Raw genomic sequence first — 25,933 nt, 5'->3', positions numbered from 1 at the left:
TAAATTTATAAAATACGCAGAAAAAAAAGGATTTTTTGCTGCAAAAAATTTTAATTTGCACCAAGAAATTTTATGCATTATCAATTAAATACAAAAATTGATTAGGAGCGAGAAAAGATTTTTTTGGTCAAGAAATAATTCCTTGCACCAACTAATTTTTTCTAGTTCTAAATAAATTTTTGTTTTCAATTCACAATGCAAAAAATTTATTGGGATAAGTAAAAATTTTCTTTAGGCGAGTAAAGATTTTTTGTGTCAATGAATGAATTGTCAACCAAAAGGGAGCATAAAAATCTGTCATTTTGGAATAAGTAACGCGATATAAATAATTTAGCTATATATTCAGTGACATTCAGTCATATTTAGTGACAAAATAATTGAAGTATTAATTTATTTAAAGAAAATAAATACGATCGTCTTTTTTCCCGCGTAATTTAAATATACTTCGAATGATATAGATAAATCTATTTCTCTCAATACTTGGCAATTAAAAAGAGTTTAAAGTATGAAAAGGCAAAAATTCAAGTCAAGACCTATCTAATGATATCAATTTCAATAACATTAACTAATTCTATCATATAGATATGGCGGGAACAAAATTATCCTTATTCTCTTAATAAAATAGATTATTTAAATGTCGGCCACAGTATCAAAATTTATATTTATTATTTAATAATTTATCAAGTAAATTTTAATGAGTGTGAATGTAGCAGACAGACAACTTTAAAATTATTAATAAATAGAGTAAATAATTAATTAAATTAAATTTAAAAAAAATGTGCATTTAAAAAATTTTGAAATTAACAAGTCCATTTTTTATAAATGTTTTTTTAAAATTGTTTATTCTATTTATTTATAATTTTAAATTTGTCTGATGTCTGCTACATTTGCACTCATAAATTTTAAAACAATAAAAATTGATGATCCTGAAGTTGACAGACAATTAATAATTTTCAATGATTTACTTTTAAAAAACAAAGACTAAAAATATGCACATGTAGAAAATTTAAATATCTACAGGTGCATATTTTTCAAATATTTTTTTTTAATAATTTAGAGTTTTAAAAAAAAATCCAAAAATTATCAGACCTCGGCTAACTTCATTATCATTTAAAATCAAATTTAAAATGGCAGACATTTAAAGTTCATTTTTTTTTTTTATAAAAAAAAAGTATTGAGATAAATTTAAATATTGAAAAAAAAAATAATAATTTAGTGTAATGTATTTATTAAATTATTATATAATATAAGAATACATAATTTATACATATATATATATATTTTTTACACATATTTATTAATAATAAATAAAATAATATTTATACATTTTATAAATTTAATTAACGTCATAAAATAAAATATAACTTAAATGTATAAATACTTATTATTTTATATTTTATATAATATATTAGTTTGTAAAAAGTGTATTCCAAATGTGCGCCTTTATTTTAGACAATAGTGCAGTTGTATTTAAAAACTGAAATTGTCAATCCACTCTGTCATTTTTTTTTTAAATAAACAACAGCAATAAATATAAGAATGAGAAATTAGTATACTACTGATAAATTTATTAGCATTTACTGGACTGACAATTTACGTTTTATGTTAAATGCAAGATGTCAATAGAACCTGGTGATGTCAAATCAATAAATTGTCATAATTTTTATAAAATCGTTGTCGAAATTTTTGTAAATTTTTTTTTAGTTACATTGAATATTTTGAAGACAATTTGGTGGTTCAGTCAAATTGATATTAAATAATATTTAAAAAAAACAAATAATCTCATTAGACTTTTGGCTTAAAATTTCTTTTGTATTAATTAGGTAACATAGTTTTAAAAGGGAAACTTTTTTAATTAATTAATTTGACACTCGTTAGTCATAAATTAAATATATATAACTTTTACATATTTACATTAGTCAGTAAGAAGCGTTTAATTATTTTTTAATTATATTTTATGATAATTAATTAATTTATATATTTATTTTATTTAAATTAATAAACATGAACACATATTTCATTAATAAATATATAGAGAAATATTAACATATTTTAATTCTATCTAGAAATTAAATATTTATAAACATTCGTTGCTGTAAATATGCCCTTTATTAATAATCTCAATTATTTTTAAAATAAAATTTAAATCTCATTTAATTTTTTTAACAAAACTATAAATTGAGAGGCCGTAAGAAGATAAATGATTATTTGAATTCAAAAAAGTTAATGGTTATTAGTAATTTAGTTTTAATAAATAGTCGATGATTTTTTAAAATGGACTTGTGCTGTTGTAGATTAACAGCATAAATGACTAATGTATGTAACAAATGCGTTGATAATCTCTTTTTTCATAATTATCTATATATATTTATAATATTAGTAGAAATATTTATATAAACTTTTAGACTCAATGCATTCTCATTGTAATAATAATGCAGCATTATGCTAAATAATTTAAAATATTTAATGGATTAGAACCATAGTAATATTCAAAAATAAATATGAGGTAGAAATTTTTTTTTTTATAAGACAAATAATAAAAAAATCTTATAAGGTAAGAGACCCAGTACCCGATCAGGGAACTAGTACCCGATCACTCATGTATTTGTATATCTATATTTACTAAATTTTACTAAATATATATATATATATATACAATTGCATGGAGAGGTCGAGTACTAGTTCCCTGATCAGGTACTAGGTCTTTTACTTTAATACAAGTTTATTTTTCATCCTCAAATACTTAAACAATTCCAAATGCTAATGATTAATTTACTTTGATAAAAAAAATAAAAGTTTTACGTGCGCGCGCATTTAAATAATTATAGGATTTAAATAATTTGTAAAAAATAATTAAAATAAAAAAAAAACTCGACTTTTCTTTCCTAAACTTTAAATAAATTAAATATTTGTGTGTCTTGTCGTATGACAAGAACGTCAGTGGACAAAAATAATCTACATAATGTACAAGAAATAAAATATATAAAGAGATTTGTAATAAACTCAATGGAGTAATGTGCGCCAGTAGCTTGATAGCTTTAAAATAAAAAGCAATTTATTTTGTTGGTTGTCACTGCACGTTGTGTGTGTACAGAAAAAGAATATGTTAATAAGCGTAATTGATCGTTACCAGTGTTTTTAAAAAAAAAATCAGTCGTGTTGGTTGACAATAAACAAAACTATTCATCTGACATAGAGAGCTTCCTTGTTCTTGCGCTTTCTGTTGTCGATGTTTGTTAACTAGGCTTCAATGCATTCGTTTAATTAAATAGTTTTTATTATTCATAATTAAAAAATCTACTAATTTAGTAAATGTTCCTACTCAAGTAACATAAAATCTAGAAATTGACATTTCTATCTTTAGTTTTTCTACCTGAGTATTAGCGTTGTATGATCAGGTATCGGTTTCATTTTTCAGACGTCGACGTGCGAAATCTTCAAATACTAGGTCGTCGTCCCCCGCATTGTCATCGCTAGATATAAATATAACTAATTAATAAATTAACTAATCGGTATCTTGACAAAAAAATTCGAGTACTAAAATAGTTCTTACGTATCCAACTGAATGAGATTAGTGTCATTTGTAACTTCACCATTCTCTGGACGATTCGTAGGACTCGATTTGGCTGTCGAAGGTGCCGGTGTCTCTTCTTCGGGCTTTGGATGCATTAAAATAAACGGCAATTCCGCCTTTACTTCACTACAAAACAAACTGCAATGATAACAATAATAAATCTATTTACAATCTTTTTGTATTGTATACTTAATAATAAATTTATTTTAAAATTTAAATTAATCGCGACTCACCCTCCCAATGCTCCGAGGTACAATTTAACTTTAACTTTGTACTGCACGATGATTCCAAGATTTTCACGTTGCGAATTATCAACGATACTGTAAAAATACAAGTCATATATTACTTTACTTTTGTTTATAAATAATAAAATTTGTTTGCAGTTACTTGTTACACTGATAATAAGCATGCCGTGCATTTTTTAGTGGACGATGAAAGAGTTTGAGGAAAAAAATAATGTTAAGGAGTAATTAAAATAATAAAAATAATAATAATAACAAATAGATGCGACAGTAAAGCAAATAATAAAGTGAGAAAACAAAGCAATTGTACGTGTCAAGCCATAAATAGCATCATATAATTCAGCTTTGAGTTAAAAAATAATAAAAGTGCTTGATATGTTAATAAAAAAGGCGAGAATTTAAAAACTCAACGAATTACATTTACAATTTAATTCATTAAATGTCAACAACTTTTTAAAGTTAATAAATAAACAATTAGATGTCTCTATTTCACTGAAATCTACATGACTGTTTTTATTTTTTTTCTATCGACTATTCAAATCCACCAGATCTTTAAATATTTTTCTATTGTTTATTTTTATCTGTCTACTCTTTGGCATTTCAGCCTTCAAAGCGGCTGGGAAAAATACCTCGACTATTTTAATTACTTTTTTGGAGTATCTATTGGAATTTATTTAATAAATCAGAGGATCATTGCGTTTCTATAAAGTGTAATTAATTAATTAATTAATTAATTGATTAAATGAATAAATGAGTGAAAAACTAAAAAGGTGCTAAAATAATAGCACGTGAATACGGCATACCTAATTACATTTTCCTTTTGATTGACTGCAATAAAATATATCATTTACCCGAACACGAGGTTTAAATAATTAAACAATACGATAAATAATGCAACACTTATTTAAAATTATTAAGCTTGCAAATAAATAAAATTTTATTGCAAAGCTGGTTTTTAGATTGATTGATAGACAGAGGTATTGACGAGAAATTTAAAAGCAGTGCATGAGGGTTGACAGCACCTCTGATTGTCCTGCACGAATGAGCATTGCGTAAGTACATAAAGATGTATAAATATAGTCATAGAGAATTGCAGCTTCAAGTTTTATAACAACAGTTTTTAAATTGATAATGATTTTAAACTGATCTTACAGTGTGCTGGATGCTAAATTAGTGTCCTCGTGTTTCAGTTGACCGTCGACTGCTAGGGCCCATCTGTGTCTGTTGTTGGCAAGAAGCGGCGTCAGAGTGAAGACTTTGCTCAGAGTAAAACCCGGTCCGACTGTACACCCTTGTCTGAAAATCATTATCGTCAATATCGAAGAAGTAACTCAGCTGTAATAATGATTGATTGTCGATTGGATAAATAGAAGTCGTCAAACGCAGACGGCAAATCAACGGTATCAGAGGGTCAATTATCTTGAGAAGATTCAAGGGTAATTTTACGATGAACCGTGGGATCCAGTTCTAGTTTGTTATATAAAGCCAGTTACTGTATATCTATAGTTATGTTAAACCCAGTCTAGACTTTGTAAATTTATATTCCCATTTTTCTCGGCTTAGTTTTATTTTTTACCCAAAAAACTTTAAATTTTATTTGTGATAAAATTATTCAGTAAATAAAATCGAATTATACTGGGTAATGTGTTGTGTCGTAAATAAAGAGATTGTTAATAATAATAATGATAACAAAAATAGTATTGAGGGTTGAATAATTGAATAAAAGGAGAAACGGCCAGTTTGGAGTTTCCACTCTCCCGGTATTATTCGATTATTGGCCAATACTCGAGCGCTCACATGGTACTAGATGCGAGATTGGTGTCCTCGTGCTTAAGTTGCCCATCTAGGGCGAGACCTCGTTTGTCCTTGTTGTCGGCAAGAGTTGGTTTTAGAGAGAATACCTTGCTCAAGGTGAATCCTGGCGCTACTCCTATACTGCCAGGTGCAATCATTTAATACATATATTTTTTTACATCTACTTTATCAGTATTATCATCATCCTCATTTTTTATTTTTAAACTTAACATCACAAATTACTTAATATACTGTACATTATCAAACAATTAAATCCGCTGCATATTAATAACAAAATAAAAAAATAATCTAACCGGCATAAAAACGCCCGCTATCATGTAGTCATACCGAGTAAATAAAAATACTCTAGATTATTTTATCAGTATCGAGGTGGAGAACTAAAAGTTTTCCCGTTTAAAGTTTTAATAGAACCTATAAAAAAAAAATTCAATATACTCACTCGCTCTCGGTTTCAGCGACCGTGCACTTGTAGTGTGCTGTTGCAAACACACATATATCAGCAATCTGTTTCACTGACACGTTTATTTTTTTGACCGTTCGGTTGCTATTGTTGGCTATGTGAACATTCACCGCGATATTTTCACCGTGATGATAAAGTTCTTTGTCCAGTGATACTTCCAGATAGAGTTTGTTCGGGGAAAATAAAAACCTCCTGCTGACTTCCACTGACGGCTGTTCGCCCTGCTGCGATGGTGCATACATTATTTTTCTGATAGCCAGTCTTACGATATCCCTAGAAAAAAAAAATACCACGCCAATAAATCACCACATCAAAAATATAATAAATTTAATATCCGCTAGGGATTCTATCAAAAAATAAATTACTTTTCGTGTGGCTTGTCATCCTGTGAGTCAGCAACATACACTTTCAACTCGTAATCAATCCCACAGGGTTTGCCTTCATCACCAGGAGCCGGTTGCAGTGTCACCGAGGCGGGACAGTGCGGTGGTAATTCAAAATAAAATGGATACGTATTGCTACCTAATTTATTAACCAATTTCTCTTGCAGCTGCGTCAATTGTCGCGGATTTCCAGTGACCGGATAAATTTGTTCCGCTGCTAAATAAAGATCTTTCCTGTTGGATAATCCAAGCACCTCAAGATCTTCTCTTCCATATCTGAAAGCTGCCAATACATGTCCAAAGACTTTACGGTCCTTTACGTGATCGGTATCAATCACAACCACACCATCTGTAAACATAACAAGGGATTTAATATTAATTGATTACGAGACATCGTTATAAATGAGCTGGACACTCATTTAATTGCGTAACGCTTTGCCATATTGATACAATTAAGCTCCGTAATGACCTTGTTCAGTGCAAGACAAAACTCTCACGTTCATTATTATTTGAGCGGCTAAAAAACAATAAGCTTTATTATGTAACTTTTTTTTTTGGCTGATAATTATCTCAATTTAAAGCAGAGAACAGCCAAATGACTGCTACAATTATCGGCGTATTTTTAATTAATTTTTTAAACTATTTAATTTATTTGTCAATTAATCATAAGATCGCTCAAGCTCAGACTACAGGATTAAATCTTACGGACTCTAATTGTCCGTTAAATATTTATTTTTGGTTTCCTGCTGATATTTTAATGAATTAAAAGAATTGAGTTGCGATAGTCGTATTTTTAACTACAGATCATATGACCGGACAATGTATGAATTTTGAACTAATTACACCGAACGATGTGAAAAATAACACACTGTGTTAAAAGTACACCGCTTGATGTTTCACACCGGAAAAATTTCACACCGTCAATTTACACCGAGGACACCGGGTAAAGTCTTCGGGACCATTTTTACACCAAAAATTTTTTACAGTCTACGTCTCATCTTCTTCATACAACTAAGCTGTTTGTAATGACCTAGGTCAATATAAGATAAAATTCTTCCGCTCATTATCATTCAAGCGGCTAAAAAACAATATGCTTATAATATCTTTTTTTTTGGCTGATAATTGATCATAACGATCGCTCAAGCTCAGACTGCCGGATTAAATCCTACGGACTCTATTTGTCAGCGTTAAATATTTATTTAAATAAATAATATAACTATTTTTGTTTTCCTGCTAATGTTTAATGAATTAAAAGAACTGAATTGCGATAACCGGAGATTGATTAATGCTCTATTGGTTAATTAATCACTGGTTTAATAAACAATACAACAAAGTATTGATACAAAGCGTTTAAAATATTTATCTCGCATAAAATAAGCTCTGAAGACTGAATATATTAATAAAATAAATATTTATTATATTTATCTAGCCTCTTATTAAATTATTTCAGGCGCTTTAAATTTGTTTTCCATTATTTAAACTCACCAATAGGATCGACGTGTGTCATATGATCAACAAAATCACGTTTGCCCAAGTAAACTTTTATTTTACGATTAAGACTAGATTTTTTGAATACTCTAGTTGCTTGCCGTCTACTGGCACTATCTGCAGGATCCATCGCCAGATATCCTGTTGCTTACGACTGTCACTAGTGACTTACTCTCGTCTTCCTGGAAAATTTAAAAATAAAATATCCAATAACTGATAAAATAATTTTTACGTTAACAATAAAAAAAAAATAACTGCCCGTTATTCAAATCAAACGGATCACACTTTGCTGCTGATGAGTTTTTCAACAGCTAGACCAGTTACACATGTATGTACACAATAAACCTACATACAAAACTATAAAATGACGTATATAATAAGAAGTAGGGGATTTTTGCGCCTCATTTTGCTGTAGGAATTCAATTACTCCAACGTCATGCATCGTCACTTTGAATATGTTGCTAACATAACATATATATGTATGTACATATAAAATATATATATAGGTAATGTTTATAAAGTGAACTAAAAAGGCGCGGAAGTACGCAATTTAACTTAATGTTTTATACTCACGACAAAATAATTTTTAAAAATAAATTTATGAAAAAATTTTTATAAATTTAAACACCCGCGATTCTATTTATATTTTTTACCATCATACCTCTTTCAACTGACGTATTATTTAAATAAACAACAACTTTGTACTCCAGGAGAATTATAATTACATTTATTTATTAATTGAATTATTGGCGGGAAGAAAATTAATTATTTTCCAATATCGCTCCAGTCGAAGTCCCTAATTATTGGTAACTAATTAAAAAATCTAGATTCTAGAATGGAATTATAAATTTTTATTTAAGTGCAGATATTTTAGTGAACAATAAATATTTTTAAGCAGTAAATTATTTTTTAAAAATTAACTTACGGCAATTTGATTATTAATTGAGGGCCAGATGAGTCTTGAGTACTTGACAGTTGTAGGTGCGATGCAGTAAATGTTTATTTATTGAAAGGATAATAATGAATAAAATATATAAAGATAAGGCTAAGAGCACCCAGACGTGTGTCCAGTGCGTGTCCAGCAATCGACTGGAGATGGCAGCAGTAACAACATTCTGTGTGGGTGTAGGAATGTTGTACGATTATTTAAGACGAAGCTAAAGCTAAAGCATGAAGCATGAACATGTCATGTAAACAAAATGGTAATCGATTAATTAATTTTTAATAAAACTTATTAATAAAATTTTATATTCAATTTAAATAATGGCGCGCTAGTTCTGCTAATAAATAATTTAAAAAAGGTTCATTCAAATTCAAATTATATTTAATTAGAATGAGTTTGAATGCAGCAGGCATGAGACAAATTTCTAATTTATAAATTTGAAATAAATAAATAAATTGAAATAATGAAATTTAAAAAAACGCGCGTATGGATTTTGCGTTTTTTAAATATGCATTTATTCGAAAATTTAAAAAATAGATAATTGGCTGCTACAATCACACTCATTTAATTATAATATTTTTTTTGGCCTTGAAATTATTGACAAAATAATTATCTGCTGATGACAATGATCTTATTTATTTAATTGGTTCATTTAATTGAATAAGAAAAGGGGTTAAATAGAATATTTATTAAGGAAATAATAAAATGTGGGTTAATTGAATTGAATTATGGGGAAAATGATTAAGTGAATCAATGGAATTTAATTGCAGATGATAACGATAATTGTTGGGTAGTTGACGTTCTTCTGCTCTAATTTTTTTAAAAATGTATTTTTTTATTAAAAAACAATTAAGACCATTATCAGACATTCCCCCCACTTTTTAAAATTTTCAGTGACTCAACTGTCAGACGTATCAAAATTTTATCAATTAATTAACAAAAATTACTTACAGTTGATATCAATGAGGAGTTTAACAAAATTTTTTAAATAACTTTTAGTAAAATCTACATGTCAATTTTATACTTCGAATTTTCAAATTCTGTAGGCTAAAATTTACTAAATTTTGTTTGACTCCCAATGCTTGAAAACTGTAAGTAATTTTTTTTTAAATCTATACCTCAGAGAAATTGCAATCGCGTTTTCCTTTTATGAATTAATGATTTAATTTTTTTCTAATTAATTAATAAAATTTTGATACACCTGACAGTTGAGTCATTGAAAATTTTTAAAAAGTGTTAAAAGGGAAGGGGGGGGGGCACTGTCTAATAATTTAAGGGTGGGCAGTACTAAACGAATTTTCGAATTTTACTTTTCTAATTACGTTTTGAATAATTACGTCACTAGAATGATCAAAACCTTCCGAAAAAGTTTGTTTTTCACATTTTTTCGGAAGCTATAAAAATTTCTGTAATAACAATTGATTAATAAATCAAAAGAAAAGTAAAATTCAAAAATTCGTTTAGTACGGTCCAGCCTTAATGTCTTTAACTTTTATTTCTGTAAGGTAAAAGCCCCTATATCCGCTCAATACCATTAGTCGCTCACTTTAACTGTTTAATGCATTTTTTATAATTTTTATAAAGACAAATTACGACTAAAAATATTATTATTGATAAATAATTATTTGTGAATCTAAATGTATTAAAATATAATGTATCAAATTATTTTATAATAGATTATGAATGTAAATTAAATGACTTTTCAAAATCGCGCTCAGCCGGGCATTTTTTACTTTGACGTTCATTCGTTAGATTAAATTTAGACGTCAAATTTTTTAAGAATTGTGATAACTATATCTTATTAAATATATTTTTAAAATTCATGAAATTTTATATTATGAAAGAATAAAGTAGTATAATTTATAAACTATTTGTCCAAATCAATAAACTTATCATAGTTTAATTGATATTGTCTTTGAGCGACTATAGGGCCATGTGTTGGTCGAGTAATGCTACATCACAACTTTTAGTGAGCGACTATGGGTACATTTAAGGACCTTAGTTAAAAAATTAATAATAATTAATTATCAACATTATTCTTCAAACTTAAATTTTATTCTAATACTTAAAACTACAAAAAATAACTATAAAAAAAATATGGTTTTTCATTTTATTTATTAATTTATATCGAGTGATTTAATCTCACTTCAATGAAAAGTGAGCGGGTACAGGGGCTTTTACCTTACTTCATCATTAGGCGGGAAAAATATGTACCTGAAGATCGAAACGTTTTTCATGCAACGAATATTAAAATAATTCATGAAATTTGTGTCTAAAGGCGAATTTAGGGGGAGTTGGGGGTGGCCGGTCATTTTCGAGTGACGTGCAAAATATTTTCGAAATCTAAATCCAGTAGATTTTTTACTTTTAATTTCTTTTTTCTTATTTTCGTTCAGCGGAAACGTTCCGATCTTCAGGTACATGGAAAAATAATTTAAATCTAGTGATCGATGATTTAAAATGAATTTGAGAACACAGGGGAAAATTAAAAAGTCAATAATTTAAAAGGAACCCAGGGCATTTTATTTTCGATATTAAATCAAAAGTTAGTCTGATTTTTTTTTTTACATATTATTTAAAATATTACAATTAATATACGAGCTATTTAATTTACATTCATTATTTGACAACTCAGCAATCTCATATAATATTATTAAATAAAATAAAAATGAACACAATTTCATACATACATATATAATTAATTAAATAATTAATACAATGATTAATCTAAATAATTTAAAATATTAATAATATACTTGAATATTTACAAATAATTATTTTATTCTTCAGTTATTTTTTAAATAATTTATATAAAATTACCATTCGTTGCTGCGCAAATATGCCCACAGTGATTACAATTATAATTCTTTGATAAAAATATTAAACGGTTTCATCCGTAAAATATTACTCATTATTATTATAATTATTTTGGTTTTTTAGCAAAATGACTTTCGATAAAATTTAAAAAAATATTTACAGTCAACTTTATCGAATGTTTTAATTAATTAAATAAATAATATAAAGAAAAAAAAAAATCAATACTTTGTTACTCATTTTATAAAATAATTATATATAATTGCGCAACAAATGTCTAGTTAGAAGCGACACTGAGTATTTAAATAAGAAAAAAATGATTCATTTACTTATGTTAATTAGCAAGTTATTTATCCACGGCTACAGATTATTCAAATCGCATAGATCGTGTTCATTAACTACTTAATAACTTAATTTATACACTAATGCCACGAATAATTAAGTCTATGTTATCTTATACTTAAATTTTTAAATTGACAATCGAAAATTCCTATGAATTTTACAATAAATGCACATTCAATTAATGGATATTTTTTTAAAATCTCTTTTATTTTAGTAATTATTTATATCATTTTTTGTGCATTTACATTAAAGCTGCGCATTTAAATATTTAAGTAAATTTTCAATAAGTAATTTTAATGACTCGAAGCATTCTCATTGTAATAATAATGCAGCATTATGCTAAATAATTTAAAATATTTAATGGATTAGAACCATAGTAATATTCAAAAATAAATATGAGGTAGAAAATTTTTTTTTTATAAGACAAATAATAAAAAAAATCTTATAAGGTAAGAGACCCAGTACCCGATCAGGGAACTAGTACCCGATCACTCATGTATTTGTATATCTATATTTACTAAATTTTACTAAATATATATATATATACAATTGCATGGAGAGATCGAGTACTAGATCCCTGATCGGGTACTAGGTCTTTTACTTTCATACAAGTTTATTTTTCATCCTCAAATACTTAAACAATTCCAAATGCTAATGATTAATTTACTTTGATAAAAAAAATAAAAGTTTTACGTGCGCGCGCATTTAAATAATTATGGGATTTAAATAATTTGTAAAAAATAATTAAAATAAAAAAAAACTCGACTTTTCTTTCCTAAACTTTAAATAAATTAAATATTTGTGTGTCTTGTCGTATGACAAGAACGTCAGTGGACAAAAATAATCTACATAATGTACAAGAAATAAAATATATAAAGGGATTTGTAATAAACTCAATGGAGTAATGTGCGCCAGTAGCTTGATAGCTTTAAAATAAAAAGCGAATTATTTTGTTGGTTGTCACTGCACGTTGTGTGTGTACAGAAAAAGAATATGTTAATAAGCGTAATTGATCGTTACCAGTGTTTTTAAAAAAAAAAATCAGTCGTGTTGGTTGACAATAAACAAAACTATTCATCTGACATAGAGAGCTTCCTCTTGTTCTAGCGCTTCCTTGTTCTCGTCATCTTGAGCTTTACACTTTACACAGTAGACTTCAAGGCATGTTTCAAATAATTTCAATTTAAAACCATTATGGTAGATTGGTAGCACGTGTTGCCTGGGTCAGTTGGTCAGGCATCTGTTTCACCTTTGAGTCTTAAGCGAGCGAAATCTTCAAATATTATATCATCATTGCCGATTTCATCTTCCCTGCATTAAGAAACAACCAATCAATTAACTGCGCAACCAATTATTAAATTCTTTAGTAATAATCGATAGTTATATAATAATTCTTACGCATCCAATTGAATGAGATTAGTATCGTTTGCACATTCTCCATTCTCAGACGGACATGTTGGACTCTGTCTATCTGTTACAGGAGGTAGAGTCTCTTCTTCGGGCTTCGGATGCATTAAAATGAACGGTAACTCTGCCACGAGTTCACTGTAAAATAAAATGACAAATTATAATATTTTTTATATTGTGTATTTAATAATAAATTTATTTTAAAATTTAAATTAATCACGACTCACCCTCCCAATGCTCCGAGGCACAATTTAACTTTAACTTTGTACTGCACGATGACTCCAAGATTTTCACGTTGCGAAGGATCAACGTTACTGTAAAAATGAAAGTCATATATTACTTTACTTTTGTTTATAAATAATAAAATTTATTTACAGTTACTTGTTACACTGATAATAAGCATGCCGTGCATTTTTTAGTGGACGATGAAAGAGTTTGAGGAAAAAATAATGTTAAGGAGTAATTAAAATAATAAAAATAATAATAATAACAAATAGATGCGACAGTAAAGCAAATAATAAAGTGAGAAAACAAAGCAATTGTACGTGTCAAGCCATAAATAGCATCATATAATTCAGCTTTGAGTTAAAAAATAATAAAAGTGCTTGATATGTTAATAAAAAAGGCGAGAATTTTAAAACTCAACGAATTACATTTACAATTTAATTCATTAAATGTCAACAACTTTTTAAAGTTAATAAATAAACAATTAGATGTCTCTATTTCACTGAAATCTACATGACTGTTTTTATTTTTTTTCTATCGACTATTCAAATCCACCAGATCTTTAAATATTTTTCTATTGTTTATTTTTATCTGTCTACTCTTTGGCATTTCAGCCTTCAAAGCGGCTGGGAAAAATACCTCGACTATTTAAATTCATCTCAGAGCGAGAGTAATTTCTATAAATTATTACCATGATCATAAAAAGTATAAATTAGTTTATAAATTTAAAAAATCTAAAACGTAATTAACAGCATACCTAATAAATTATTAATCTTCCTTTTGACCGACTGTAATTCAAAATTTTATTTACCCGTATACTCTTTTTTACACAAATAAATAAAAAGCAAATAAAAATATTTGCGATCAACATTTAAAATTTACTGGCAAATAAATAATCTCTGCAAAGCCAATAGATAAATTTTTTTTTTAATTTTCTTCACATCTAGGAGGATATCCGAAGGGTTTTAAACATCTAAAAATATTTTTTTGATTACACCGATGATGGTATCGATTGATGGCTTTAAAAGCTGAGGGTCGTCGGCACCCCACGGATATCCTGCGTGAGTTGCGTAATTCCAAATACAGCACGAGTAAAAAATAAGCAAAAAATATTACATATGTATAAATATATAATGTAATATAATATAAAATAATAACACCAATAAATAGCAAGTAATAAGTAATATAGACAAATATAATATCAATGATTTTAAACTCCACGAATCTAATTCGCGTAATAAATTTATGTAATTTTATTTTAAATATTTTTATTCTGTAAATTAAATAACTGAGCCAGTGAATGAACGCACAACCAGTGAATTAACGCTCGTATTTTTAAATATTTTAAGACAGAAGGATGCAAAATAAGAATTTGAGTTATAAAAGTTGTCAATCAAACGGCAATCGATTATTTTCTTTATGTAATTATGGTAAAAATCTAAATGATGGACATGAAAAAAAAGAGTTTCGTCGATAAACATGATTAGCTTGCGGTAACAAATAAAATGAAATTGTGTCGTAATTAAGAAGTCGATTTATTATGAGAATACACGATATAAATTATATATAAAAATATCAGCGCATTTCAAAGCCGCAATTGGTACCGCGAGTGATCTTAGCTTATGATTTCATACAGAAAAAAAAGTTGAGTCAAAATCTTGAGTCAAGAAAATATTTTGGAAGACAAACGTTTTCAGAGACCAAGTCAAGATTTTCTTGAGCTAGAACTTGTCTTGGTTAAAGAAAATTCGTTTTGGTCAGAGGAGATTTCTAGTTTACCTGAGAAAATTGAGGTTTTCTAGAAAGTTTTCTTGAATCAAGAATATTTACTTTCAGTCAAGAATTTTTTTTTTCTCTGTACAAAAAATGTTTTGAGTGCTACAAATTTTTTTTTTCAAGATACCAGCATCGAAACTTGAAGTTTCAGTGTCTCTACAGCCAATTTAAACAAGCTAATTTCAAGCTGATGCTGCAAACAACTGCTAACAAATTCGTAATTCAAAAATACTTTCATATAGCGGGCAGAAACACAATTGTTTCTGCCCGGTGTCAGTTATATTTAATGTTCATTTTCTCACCTCCGGGCGGAAAGCGTCAACTTTTGTCCCGCTGTGCAAAACGAAGTTGCCGCTTTTCGCCTCATTTGAGGAGAAAAATAGTATACACTCCTCAGGAAGTAAATAAGAATGCCTCAGATTACATGCGATCTGAGACATTTCTTACTTTACTTCCCTAGGTGTGTAATATACTATTTGCAGCCTTATTACTCTCATTTGTTTACTTGTCAATGAGTTTACCCATTTCATTTGTTAAGTGACAGTTTTAATTAACCAAATAAAATTAATAAAAAATGAGTGAAAAAAATATTTTTGTCTTATTTATTGTTTAATAAGTGACTGTAAATCAGATATTTCTCATTCTCTAACAGTTCTACGCATCATCGGCTTGAAATTAACTTGTTTCTTACTGGCTGCTGGCACTGAATCTTAAGAGGATGTGCCATCTATTCTCTTTCTCGCACGCATGTGAACGAACGGAACTGTCTTTGTTGCACAACATTAGCAAATGGAAATTTCAAATGAGCTGTTTTCAGATATAAACTGCAATTTCCGTACGAGAAACATTTCATTCGATAAATAATAAGTTTACGCATCGAATGACATATTTTGTTTAATAATTTGGGTCTTTACCTGTGAAAACGGTTCATTTGAAAATCACCTGGTACACTCTCTTAAAGTTCCGATGCAGGTAATCGTGGAAAATATAGTGTGTGACTCAGGATAAAACACAATTTCAGACTGCGGGTGATATCAGCCAACCTCACCTTAGTCTGAAATCGTCTTGTTTCATCCCTTGCCACACAATATACTATTGTTACTTTAACAAGTCAATGTTTTTATTGTAACACAAAATTTTTACTCGCCCAATAAATTTTTCGCATCATAAATTGATAAAAAAAATTTTCTTGGAGCGAGAAAAAAATTATTGAGCTAAGAAATTTTTTCTGCTCCTAAAAATTTTTGTCTTCAATTCACAATACAAAATATTTCTTGCGCCAAGAAATCCTCTTTTTCTGTCTGGTTATAAACCATTTCTAAACGTAACAAACAATTTGCTATCATTACAAAAACATCGTAATTACAACAAATGATTCGTTATCTATAATATTAAGGCAGAAATTTGTTACCACAAGTTATCTTATCTCGCGGATACAAAATCCTATTTTCCGTGTAGGTAAATATTAACAGTTAATTTACTGGCCATGTTTATTCACTGGACCGATCACTCAATTAATTGGCCTTACAGCGTACTGGACGCTAAATTGGTGTCCTCATGTCTAAGTTTCCCGTCTAATGCTAAGGCCCATTTGTTTTTGCTGTTGGCAAGTAGTGGTGTCACTGTAAACACTTTGCTCAATGTAAAACCTGGCCCGACTGTACAACCTTCCCTGATAAACATCATTATAAATTTATAAGACATTCAACAGTTACAATATACGCACTATCACACGCTCTGATAACAGCTCATATATTTATTTTTAGTACTAATCAATAAAAACGATTTCAATAAATTTCATTATTCGTTAAATTAAACAGTTTCAATTTTAATAACAATGACGGTTATTAATTAATAATTAAATGAATTATTATTCATACTTGTCAGTAAGAAGCCGAGATGAATAATATATTTATAAGTCGGTCAAAAAGAAATAATTGTTTATTGTTTGCGGGTAATTGCTACCGAAGAATTAATAATACAGATAAATTATATGATTATTAGTATTAATAAAATATAATATCATATTATTATAAATTAGTATCGGTGCTGTGGACATGGCAAATTAAAAGCTACGATCAATAATTTAATCGTGCGAAGTAAATATATAATTTATGTACTCTCTCTCTCTTTCTCTATCGTTCTCTCTTGTCTATTGATTCGGTTTTATATGGAGTAACTGGGTGCTGGTTGGTGTATTTTAAAAATAATAAAAGTTCAGTTGAGTTTATTTAATGTACATAGAGAGGATTATTATATATTATGGAGTAATGTAACGTACGAGGTGGAGAGAAAATAGTTATGCTGGTTTTCGGATGATTTGACGGTGTAAATTTAAGATAAAATGAGGGAGAGACCAGGCGGTGGGGAAGCTAGACATTCGAGATACTTTTCGATCGACGATTGTAAGATAATGACGGAGTGAAGTGGTCGATAAAAAAAAAACAGGAGATAAATCGCAGAAAAAAATAATGAGGAAAGAAAATAAATAAATGGCGATGATAATGACAATAGTGGAAGTAAGGAAAGTAAAAATAAAAATAGTGATAATAATAAGAGTAAGTTGTGAGTTGTTAGAGAGATGAATAAAACAATGTTAGGATAAAATAACAATAAAAAAGTGAGAGTGAACGTTAATGGCGTTCCATCCACCAACAAAATTTTAATCCTGTTATTCTTACAGTTTGTTTCGGAAAAAATCGTCGAGCGGAGACTGCAAACGGGCCGTCGTCTCAAAGGGTCAATTATCTTGAGAAGATTCACGGGTAATTTTACGATGAACCGTGGGATCCAGTTCTAGTTTGTTATATAAAGCCAGTTACTGTATATCTATAGTTATGTTAAACCCAGTCTAGACTTTGTAAATTTATATTCCCATTTTTCTCGGCTTAGTTTTATTTTTTACCCGAAAAACTTTAAATTTTATTTGTGATAAAATTATTCAGTAAATAAAATCGAATTATACTGGGTAATGTGTTGTGTCGTAAATAAAGAGATTGTTAATAATAATAATGATAACAAAAATAGTATTGAGGGTTGAATAATTGAATAAAAGGAGAAACGGCCAGTTTGGAGTTTCCACTCTCCCGGTATTATTCGATTATTGGCCAATACTCGAGCGCTCACATGGTACTAGATGCGAGATTGGTGTCCTCGTGCTTAAGTTGCCCATCTAGGGCGAGACCTCGTTTGTCCTTGTTGTCGGCAAGAGTTGGTTTTAGAGAGAATACCTTGCTCAAGGTGAATCCTGGCGCTACTCCTATACTGCCAGGTGCAATCATTTAATACATATATTTTTTTACATCTACTTTATCAGCATTATCATCATCCTCATTTTTTATTTTTAAACTTAACATCACAAATTACTTAATATACTGTACATTATCAAACAATTAAATCCGCTGCATATTAATAACAAAATAAAAAAATAATCTAACCGGCATAAAAACGCCCGCTATCATGTAGTCATACCGAGTAAATAAAAATACTCTAGATCTTTATACCAGTTAAGTACGTACTAGTTACTGCTTTTGACCTAGTGACTTTGAAGTATACTAAAAAAAATTTATTAATAAGACATTAAAGTCACGATGATAGACAATGACGTCAAGAAGATTAAAAATATGTATAATTATCATCGAAACTATTAAAAGAGTTCATTTATAACACAGATTATTATCAATTAACGTTAATTTATCTTAATAAACTCTTATCACTATCACGTATAAACACAATAAAAAATTATTATTATTGCTATATTTATCTCGTTACGAGTACCGCCATTAAAGCTTCAACTCGGCTTCCATATTCCCGTGATTTTATATCTATTTTATTCTCTAGTTTACATTTTTGTAAATTTATTTTTAAATAATTTTAATTATGACAAACAATTAAATGAGATACTCACTCGCTCTCGGTCTCAGCAACGATGCATTTGTACTGCGACGATGAATAACCATAAATATCGGCAAACTGTCTCACCGATACTTTTATTTTTTTAACTGTTCGATTGCTGTTGTTGGCTATGTGAACATTTACCGCAATATTTTCCCCGTGATGGTAGAGCTCTTTGTCTAGGGATGCTTCCAGATGGAGTCTGTTTGGTGACATCATAAATTCTTTACTGACTTCTATTGATGGCTGTTCACCCTGTCGCGAGGGCGCGTACATTATTTTTCTTATGGCTAACCGTACAGTACTCCTTGATTGACAAAAGTTACCGATCATTTATTTGTGTTCATTATTAAAATAATAAAAACTTTATTTAATAATAATATTTGTAAAAATAACTACCGTTTTAGTGGTCTATCATCCTTATTCACGCCCAGAAAAACGATAAGCTCGTAATCAACACCATAAGCTTTTCCTGGTTCACATATTGCCGGTTGGAGTGTCACCGAAGCCGGACAATTTGGCGGTAATTTAAAATAAAAAGGATACGCATTGCTGCCTAATTTTTTAATTAATCTCTCTTGTAATCGCGTTAACTTTTGTGGCTGTTCTTTGTTGGGTGGAGCCGGATAAATTTGATCTGTCGCGAGATAAAGTTCACGTTTAACGATCAATCCAAGTACATCGAGATCTTCTCGGCCAAACCGTAAATGAGCCAGTACGTGGCCAAATATTTTACGGTCTTTAACGTAATCTGGATCTATCAGAACCACGCCGTCTATAAATATATATAAATTTTTATTGATTCAGTTTTTAATTGTATTTTTTTAAATTATTATAGAAAGTTAGTTGACAACTTTGCAAATTTAAGTTAAAATAATTAATTTTAATATTACAAACATTTATTGGGTCATTTTTAACTACAGATCATATGATCGGACAATGTGTGAATTTTGAACTAATTACACCGAGCGGTGTAAAAAATAACACACACTCTGTTAAAAGTACACCGCTTGATGTTTCACACCGTCGATTTACACCGAGGACACCGGGTAAAGTCCTCAGGACCATTTTCACACCAAAAATTTTTTACAGTCTACGTCTCATCTTCTTCATACAACTAAGCTATTTGTGATGACCTAGGTCAATATAAGATAAAATTCGTCTGCTCATTATCATTCAAGTGGCTAAAAAAAAATATGCTTATAATATCTTTTTTTTGGCTGATAATTATCTCAATTTAAAGCAGAGAACAGCCAAATGACTGCGACAATTATCGGCGTATTTTTAATTAATTTTTTGAACTATTTAATTTATTTGATCGCTCAAGCTCAGACTACTGGATTAAATCTTACGGACTCTATTTGTCGCGTTAAATATTTATTTTTGGTTTCCTGCTGATATTTTAATGAATTAAAAGAATTGAGTTGCGATAGCCGTATTTTTAACTACAGATCATATGACCGGACAATGTATGAATTTTGAACTAATTACACCGAGCGATGTGAAAAATAACACACTGTGTTAAAAGTACACCGCTTGATGTTTCACAGCGGAAAAATTTCACTCCGTCGATTCACACCGAGGACACCGAGTAAAGTCCTCAGGACCATTTTCACACCGAAAATTTTTTACAGTGTACGTCTCATCTTCTTCATATAACTAAGCTATTTGTAATGACCTAGGTCAATATAAGATAAAATTCTTCCGCTCATTATCATTCAAGCGGCTAAAAAACAATATGCTTATAATATCTTTTTTTTTGGCTGATAATTATCTCAATTTAAAGCAGAGAAGAGCCAAATGACTGCGACAATTATCGGCGTATCTTTAATTAATTTTTTAAACTATTTAATTTATTTATCAATTGATCATAACGATCGCTCAGGCTCAGACTGCCGGATTAAATCCTACGGGCTCTATTTGTCGGCGTTAAATATTTATTTAAATAAATAATATAACTATTTTTGTTTTCCTGCTAATGTTTAATGAATTAAAAGAACTGAATTGCGACAGCCGGAGATTGATTAATGCTCTATTGGTTAATTAATCACTGGTTTAATAAACAATACAACAAAGTATTGATACAAAGCGTTTAAAATATTTATCTCGTATAAAATAAGCTCTGAAGACTGAATATATTAATAAAATAAATATTTATAATGTTTATCTAGCCTCTTATTAAATTATTTCAGGCGCTTTAAATTTGTTTTCCATTATTTTAACTCACCTATAGGATCGATGTGTGTCATATGATCAACAAAATCACGTTTGCTTAAGTAAACTGTAATTTTTCCATTAGGACTAGGTTTTTTGAATACTCTAGTTGGTTGTCGTCTGCTCGCACTGTCAACAGTATCCATGGCCAGATATCCCGTTAATTACGATTATCACTTCTGACTTACTCCCGTCTTTCTGAAAAATCGAAAAATAAAAAATCCGATAAGTGATAAAATAATTTACAAGTCAACAAAAAAAAACGAAAGAGCTGCTCAAGTTATTCAAATTAAATGAACTGCACTTTGCTGTTGAGTTTTCAATTTATAGACCTCGGTTCCACGCATACATACAATATACTTTGAGTGTAATTATAAAATGACGTCGATAATAAGAAGTAGGGATTTTTACTGCTTATTATTTACACTCGTCATCATAAATTCCTGGTTCCTTGTCTAGTGCTGATTTTATAATTCGAGGGGCCATGAATTACTCACATTTATTCACATAAATTTAAATGCTCGAATGTCCTGAATCGTCACTTCTATACGTCACTACCAGGTAAATATTCTACGTTACAAAGTCTGCTTAAAAGGCGTTGGAAGTACGCATAGCAGTTCAACTCTTTATCATGCACATCACGTCTCATTACTTTACAAATTAATAAATAAAAAAAAATTCATACTCTCCACTTGGAGGCAGTATCAATATCATTCTACATAAAAGCTACGGCAATTCATATACTACTTTAATCATCTCATTAACTTCTTTCACGCTCAAGGAAATATCATCTCCAATTAAAGTAATAATTAATTAAATTAATCCACTTGTTCTTAGAATTTCGAGATCAAGTTATTTTCCAATGTGACATTTATTGATAATTCAATCCCGTTCAATTGTTACATGCAGTAATACTCTACCGCTATATTACATAAATCGAATAATATTTCAAAAGTTTCTCCGCTCATTCGCAATTGTTGCCACATTATGCCAGGTAATATTATAAATGTGTCCTCTATGCAAACAAACGTGTCGGTTAACGACATATACATTTATATATACATATATATCTACAAGACTATTATATTTGAATTGTATGGAAATTAATGTCGGGCGATTTCATCCAGCAAAATTATACGTATTGAATTTTCAATGACAAGTAGAAACAAATTTATTCATATATATATACATATATATTTAAAATTAATAGGCTTTATCTATTACAATATTCGCGATAATGTACTGGAGCATCAGAATTTCTATTTTATTATCACAGTAATTTATAGTGACGTAGAACGATGACGATATAATTCTTAGGTTTTCCTTTCATTTATTTTCCGGGATATCGCGGGTTATTTTTTTTTATTCGAGTTTTATCAAATATTGTATATCATATGTGGTAATAAAATACGTATCAGATTAATATATACATATATATCGTGGCGTTTAACCGCGGGTATATTTTTTTAGCCGCAATTTAATTGCACACGTGGTATGATTGGACGCTCAAGTATTGTCATTACATACGTGCGGTATCAAAATTTAATTATTAAGCAATTCGTCGACGCATGGCCTTCACAATTGACATAATCGATCGAATATATTTTATATTAATCTATAGAACAACTGTGTCAATGTATTCTTGTATACTAATTATTTTTATCGCTTGAAATTCGTCTAAAAAAAATTTTTATCTTAATTAGAATAACTGTGACGCAAATAAACTTTTTTTTTGTATTGATAGTAAGTAAATTACTCAGCGAAGTTAATTAGATGCAGGTAATTAGCAATAAATAATTAAATTAAAATTGTTTACTGTCAGGAAAATGTTTTTTGCAATTGATTAGATTAAAAATCTATTAACTGGTAAATTATTTAATTATTTAAGTTAAATTTTATTAAATTACCGTATAGTTTTTTTTATGGTGACTAAGAATTTTTATTCATTTTTTGTCAGACTTTACTAGACTATGGTGTCATCATAAATTACTCGTACAAGTTTTCTCTCGCAACAAAGTACATTAGATAGTACATTAGTGAAATGTCGTTATGAGAACAGGCCATATATAATAATAATACATATATACATATGTATACACCAGAGTTGAGAAGTAAAATGAAGGAACGATGTCGGAGTAAAAAAAGAAATTTAATTACGGCTGCGAATAATATATTTAGGATAATTTTTTTTTTAATTACAAAGTAATGAATGAGTATGGATGCAGCAGACATAAGATAAATTCAAAATTATAAGTAAATAGAGTAAATAATTTTTAAAAAAATATTTATAAAAAATGCACTCATTAATTTGAAAATTTTTTAAATGCGCATTTTTTTTTAATTTAATTTTTGAAATTATTTCCTCTACTTATTAATAATTTTAAATTTGTTTGATGTCTGCTACATAAACACTCATGAATGTAGCAGACATCAGACAAATTTAAAATTATTAATAAATAGAGTAAATAATTTTAAATTTGTCTGATGTCTGCTACATTCATGAGTGTTCATGTAGCAGATATAAGACAAATTTAAAATTATAAATAAATATATAAAATAATTAATAAAATAAAATTTTTAAAAAATGCGCATTTGAAAAATTTAAAAGTGCATTTTTAAAAAATTTTATTTTATTAATTATTTCCTCTCTTTATTAATAATTTAAAATTTGTTTGATGTCTGCTACATTCATGAGTGTTAATGTAGCAGACATAAGACAAATTTAAAAATTTAAAAGTGCATTTAATTTTAGTTGTTGTTTTATATATTTATTAATAATTTTAAATTTGTCTTATGTCTTCTACATTAACACTTATCAATGTGGACATCAAACAAATTTAAAATTATTAATAAATAGAGTAAATAATTAATAAAATAAAATTTTTAAAAAATGCACTTTTAAATATTTCAAATGCGCATTTTTTTTTAATTTTATATTATTAATTATTTTATATATTTATTAATAATTTTAAATTTGGCTGATGTCTGCTACATTCACGCTCATAAATAACGAATTTAAAAAATAGTGAGATTATGAATAATGAAGTAATCTGTGTAAATATAATTAAAAATATGAGTATTTTTTAAAGTGTTGAGATAAAAAATCAAATTTATGAAAATTTTATTAACGAGAATTCAATTAAAAATTTAACTGGGTTCTATGCTCTGCGTTTTACGGTATATTAATTTTTAATTTTCTTATGACTGGATTATATAATTGCACATAAATTAAATGTACTCACAAATTTAAAATAGGTATGTAAAAAAAAGGAGACAGTGAATGATGATCGCCCTACACTCTAACGTTTCCTTTTTTCGCGTGCTCCCGCTACATATTTTATATATCATTGACGAGACTACCGCGGACTGCACTTTCCACTTACGTATTACATACTCCAATTTACTATGTACATTTTTTTATCCCCATTGTACAGCCTCTATGTAATTTCATATTTATAATAATAATAATTATCATTGTTTTTATCTTATCCTCGTACTTTCATTTTTTCTGAGCTTTTTCCCCCTCATAAATATAAAATTTGTAAATTTAATCACGTATCGGAAGTCAACGAGTGTTATGGAGTTGAGTAAATAATAAATCCATATGTATTGATTATGATTATGATAAATATTTAAATTCAAAATGAAATATTTTGAATAAAATTAATATTTACTGTGCGTATTACGCGCTGGGTAAATAATGTTGATTAATTATGAGTCATTGTACTGCTGGAATAATTTATAAATTATTAATTAACGTCACTTGTGTTTTTAAAAACCGGCTGATTGTAATTTTTAAACTGAAAAATAATAATTGTCATTTAAATTATTGAGAATTTATTTAAATTTAAATAAATTTGACAGGTGGATTGTGACGTTTGTTTGCGCCGGGGATTAGTCACAAATATTTGTAACTGTGATGTACTTAGTAGTAAATATATAGTAAAAAATATATGATAACTTACCCAATGTGTTCCTTTCTACGTCAAATGTATTGTGCAGAGAGGGGAGTTGGCCTACACCCTATCCAAAGGAATCACAGAGTTTTATTTTGAAAGTGATGATAAAATATTTATTTTCATGACTTGTGTACTTTTATTCACTTTGCACAAATTTATCTTTTATGTGGATGGAGAAAATTAAATTTTAAAAAACTGTTTTTATTTAAAGTTTTGTTTGTTATTGTCGTGATAACGCGACTGGAGAAAAGACAACAGTCCCTTACTTTGAATGTATTCTGACTGTACTGGTACTGGTACTCTGATTACTTGAACGAATGACTTTGGTGCCTTCTGGGAAACTATTGCCTCCAAATAAATTATTGTCAGATGCCACAACTCTCTTGAATTTTATATT

General features: G+C 28.5%; 2 protein-coding genes across 7 annotated transcripts; both read right to left on the bottom strand.

The window, feature by feature from the left end:
* Positions 1-1,211: 1,211 nt before the first annotated feature.
* Positions 1,212-9,046, bottom strand: LOC130670149 (beta-arrestin-2-like). Of its 3 annotated transcripts, none has more exons than XM_057473368.1 (8): positions 8,888-9,046; positions 7,960-8,144; positions 6,457-6,823; positions 6,071-6,364; positions 4,969-5,112; positions 3,808-3,894; positions 3,554-3,712; positions 1,212-3,473 (listed from the first exon to the last, which is right to left on the bottom strand). In XM_057473368.1, exons 2-8 carry the CDS (start codon positions 8,090-8,092, stop codon positions 3,395-3,397), a joined length of 1,263 nt encoding a protein of 420 aa, XP_057329351.1. In that variant the 5' UTR covers positions 8,093-8,144; positions 8,888-9,046; the 3' UTR covers positions 1,212-3,394. The 3 variants fall into 3 exon arrangements, with proteins under 3 accessions (XP_057329351.1, XP_057329352.1, XP_057329353.1); XM_057473369.1 differs by having other exon boundaries at positions 3,554-3,700; XM_057473370.1 differs by lacking the exon at positions 1,212-3,473 and having other exon boundaries at positions 3,560-3,735.
* Positions 9,047-11,411: 2,365 nt separating this feature from the next.
* LOC130670151 (beta-arrestin-1-like) lies at positions 11,412-25,879 on the bottom strand. Of its 4 annotated transcripts, none has more exons than XM_057473371.1 (8): positions 25,543-25,879; positions 21,591-21,775; positions 19,763-20,138; positions 19,377-19,670; positions 16,998-17,141; positions 13,696-13,782; positions 13,460-13,606; positions 11,412-13,372 (listed from the first exon to the last, which is right to left on the bottom strand). In XM_057473371.1, exons 2-8 carry the CDS (start codon positions 21,721-21,723, stop codon positions 13,294-13,296), a joined length of 1,260 nt encoding a protein of 419 aa, XP_057329354.1. In that variant the 5' UTR covers positions 21,724-21,775; positions 25,543-25,879; the 3' UTR covers positions 11,412-13,293. The 4 variants fall into 4 exon arrangements, with proteins under 4 accessions (XP_057329354.1, XP_057329355.1, XP_057329357.1 ...); XM_057473372.1 differs by lacking the exon at positions 25,543-25,879 and adding an exon at positions 24,820-24,945; XM_057473373.1 differs by lacking the exon at positions 16,998-17,141 and adding an exon at positions 18,596-18,733 and having other exon boundaries at positions 11,415-13,372; positions 25,543-25,874.
* Positions 25,880-25,933: the final 54 nt, after the last annotated feature.

This window comes from Microplitis mediator, chromosome 6, assembly GCF_029852145.1.
Source record: "Microplitis mediator isolate UGA2020A chromosome 6, iyMicMedi2.1, whole genome shotgun sequence".
NCBI classification, from domain to species: domain Eukaryota; kingdom Metazoa; phylum Arthropoda; class Insecta; order Hymenoptera; family Braconidae; genus Microplitis; species Microplitis mediator.
Note: the sequence above shows the minus strand (reverse complement) of the source record. Positions and strands in the feature narration are given on the sequence as shown.

Bases quoted from the DNA above. Each gene is read 5' to 3' on its own strand.
- LOC130670149 (XM_057473368.1), bottom strand. From the start codon at position 8,092: ATGGATCCTGCAGATAGTGCCAGTAGACGGCAAGCAACTAGAGTATTC. The intron at 6,365-6,456 runs GTAATTTATTTT...TTTTTTTTCTAG, and splicing joins GATGACAAGCCACACGAAAA to GGATATCGTAAGACTGGCTA. The intron at 3,713-3,807 runs GTGAGTCGCGAT...TTATCATTGCAG, and splicing joins TACCTCGGAGCATTGGGAGG to TTTGTTTTGTAGTGAAGTAA.
- LOC130670151 (XM_057473371.1), bottom strand. From the start codon at position 21,723: ATGGATACTGTTGACAGTGCGAGCAGACGACAACCAACTAGAGTATTC. The intron at 20,139-21,590 runs GTGAGTTAAAAT...ATATATTTATAG, and splicing joins GACACACATCGATCCTATAG to ACGGCGTGGTTCTGATAGAT. The intron at 13,373-13,459 runs GTAAGAATTATT...TTCTTAATGCAG, and splicing joins AATCTCATTCAATTGGATGC to GGAAGATGAAATCGGCAATG.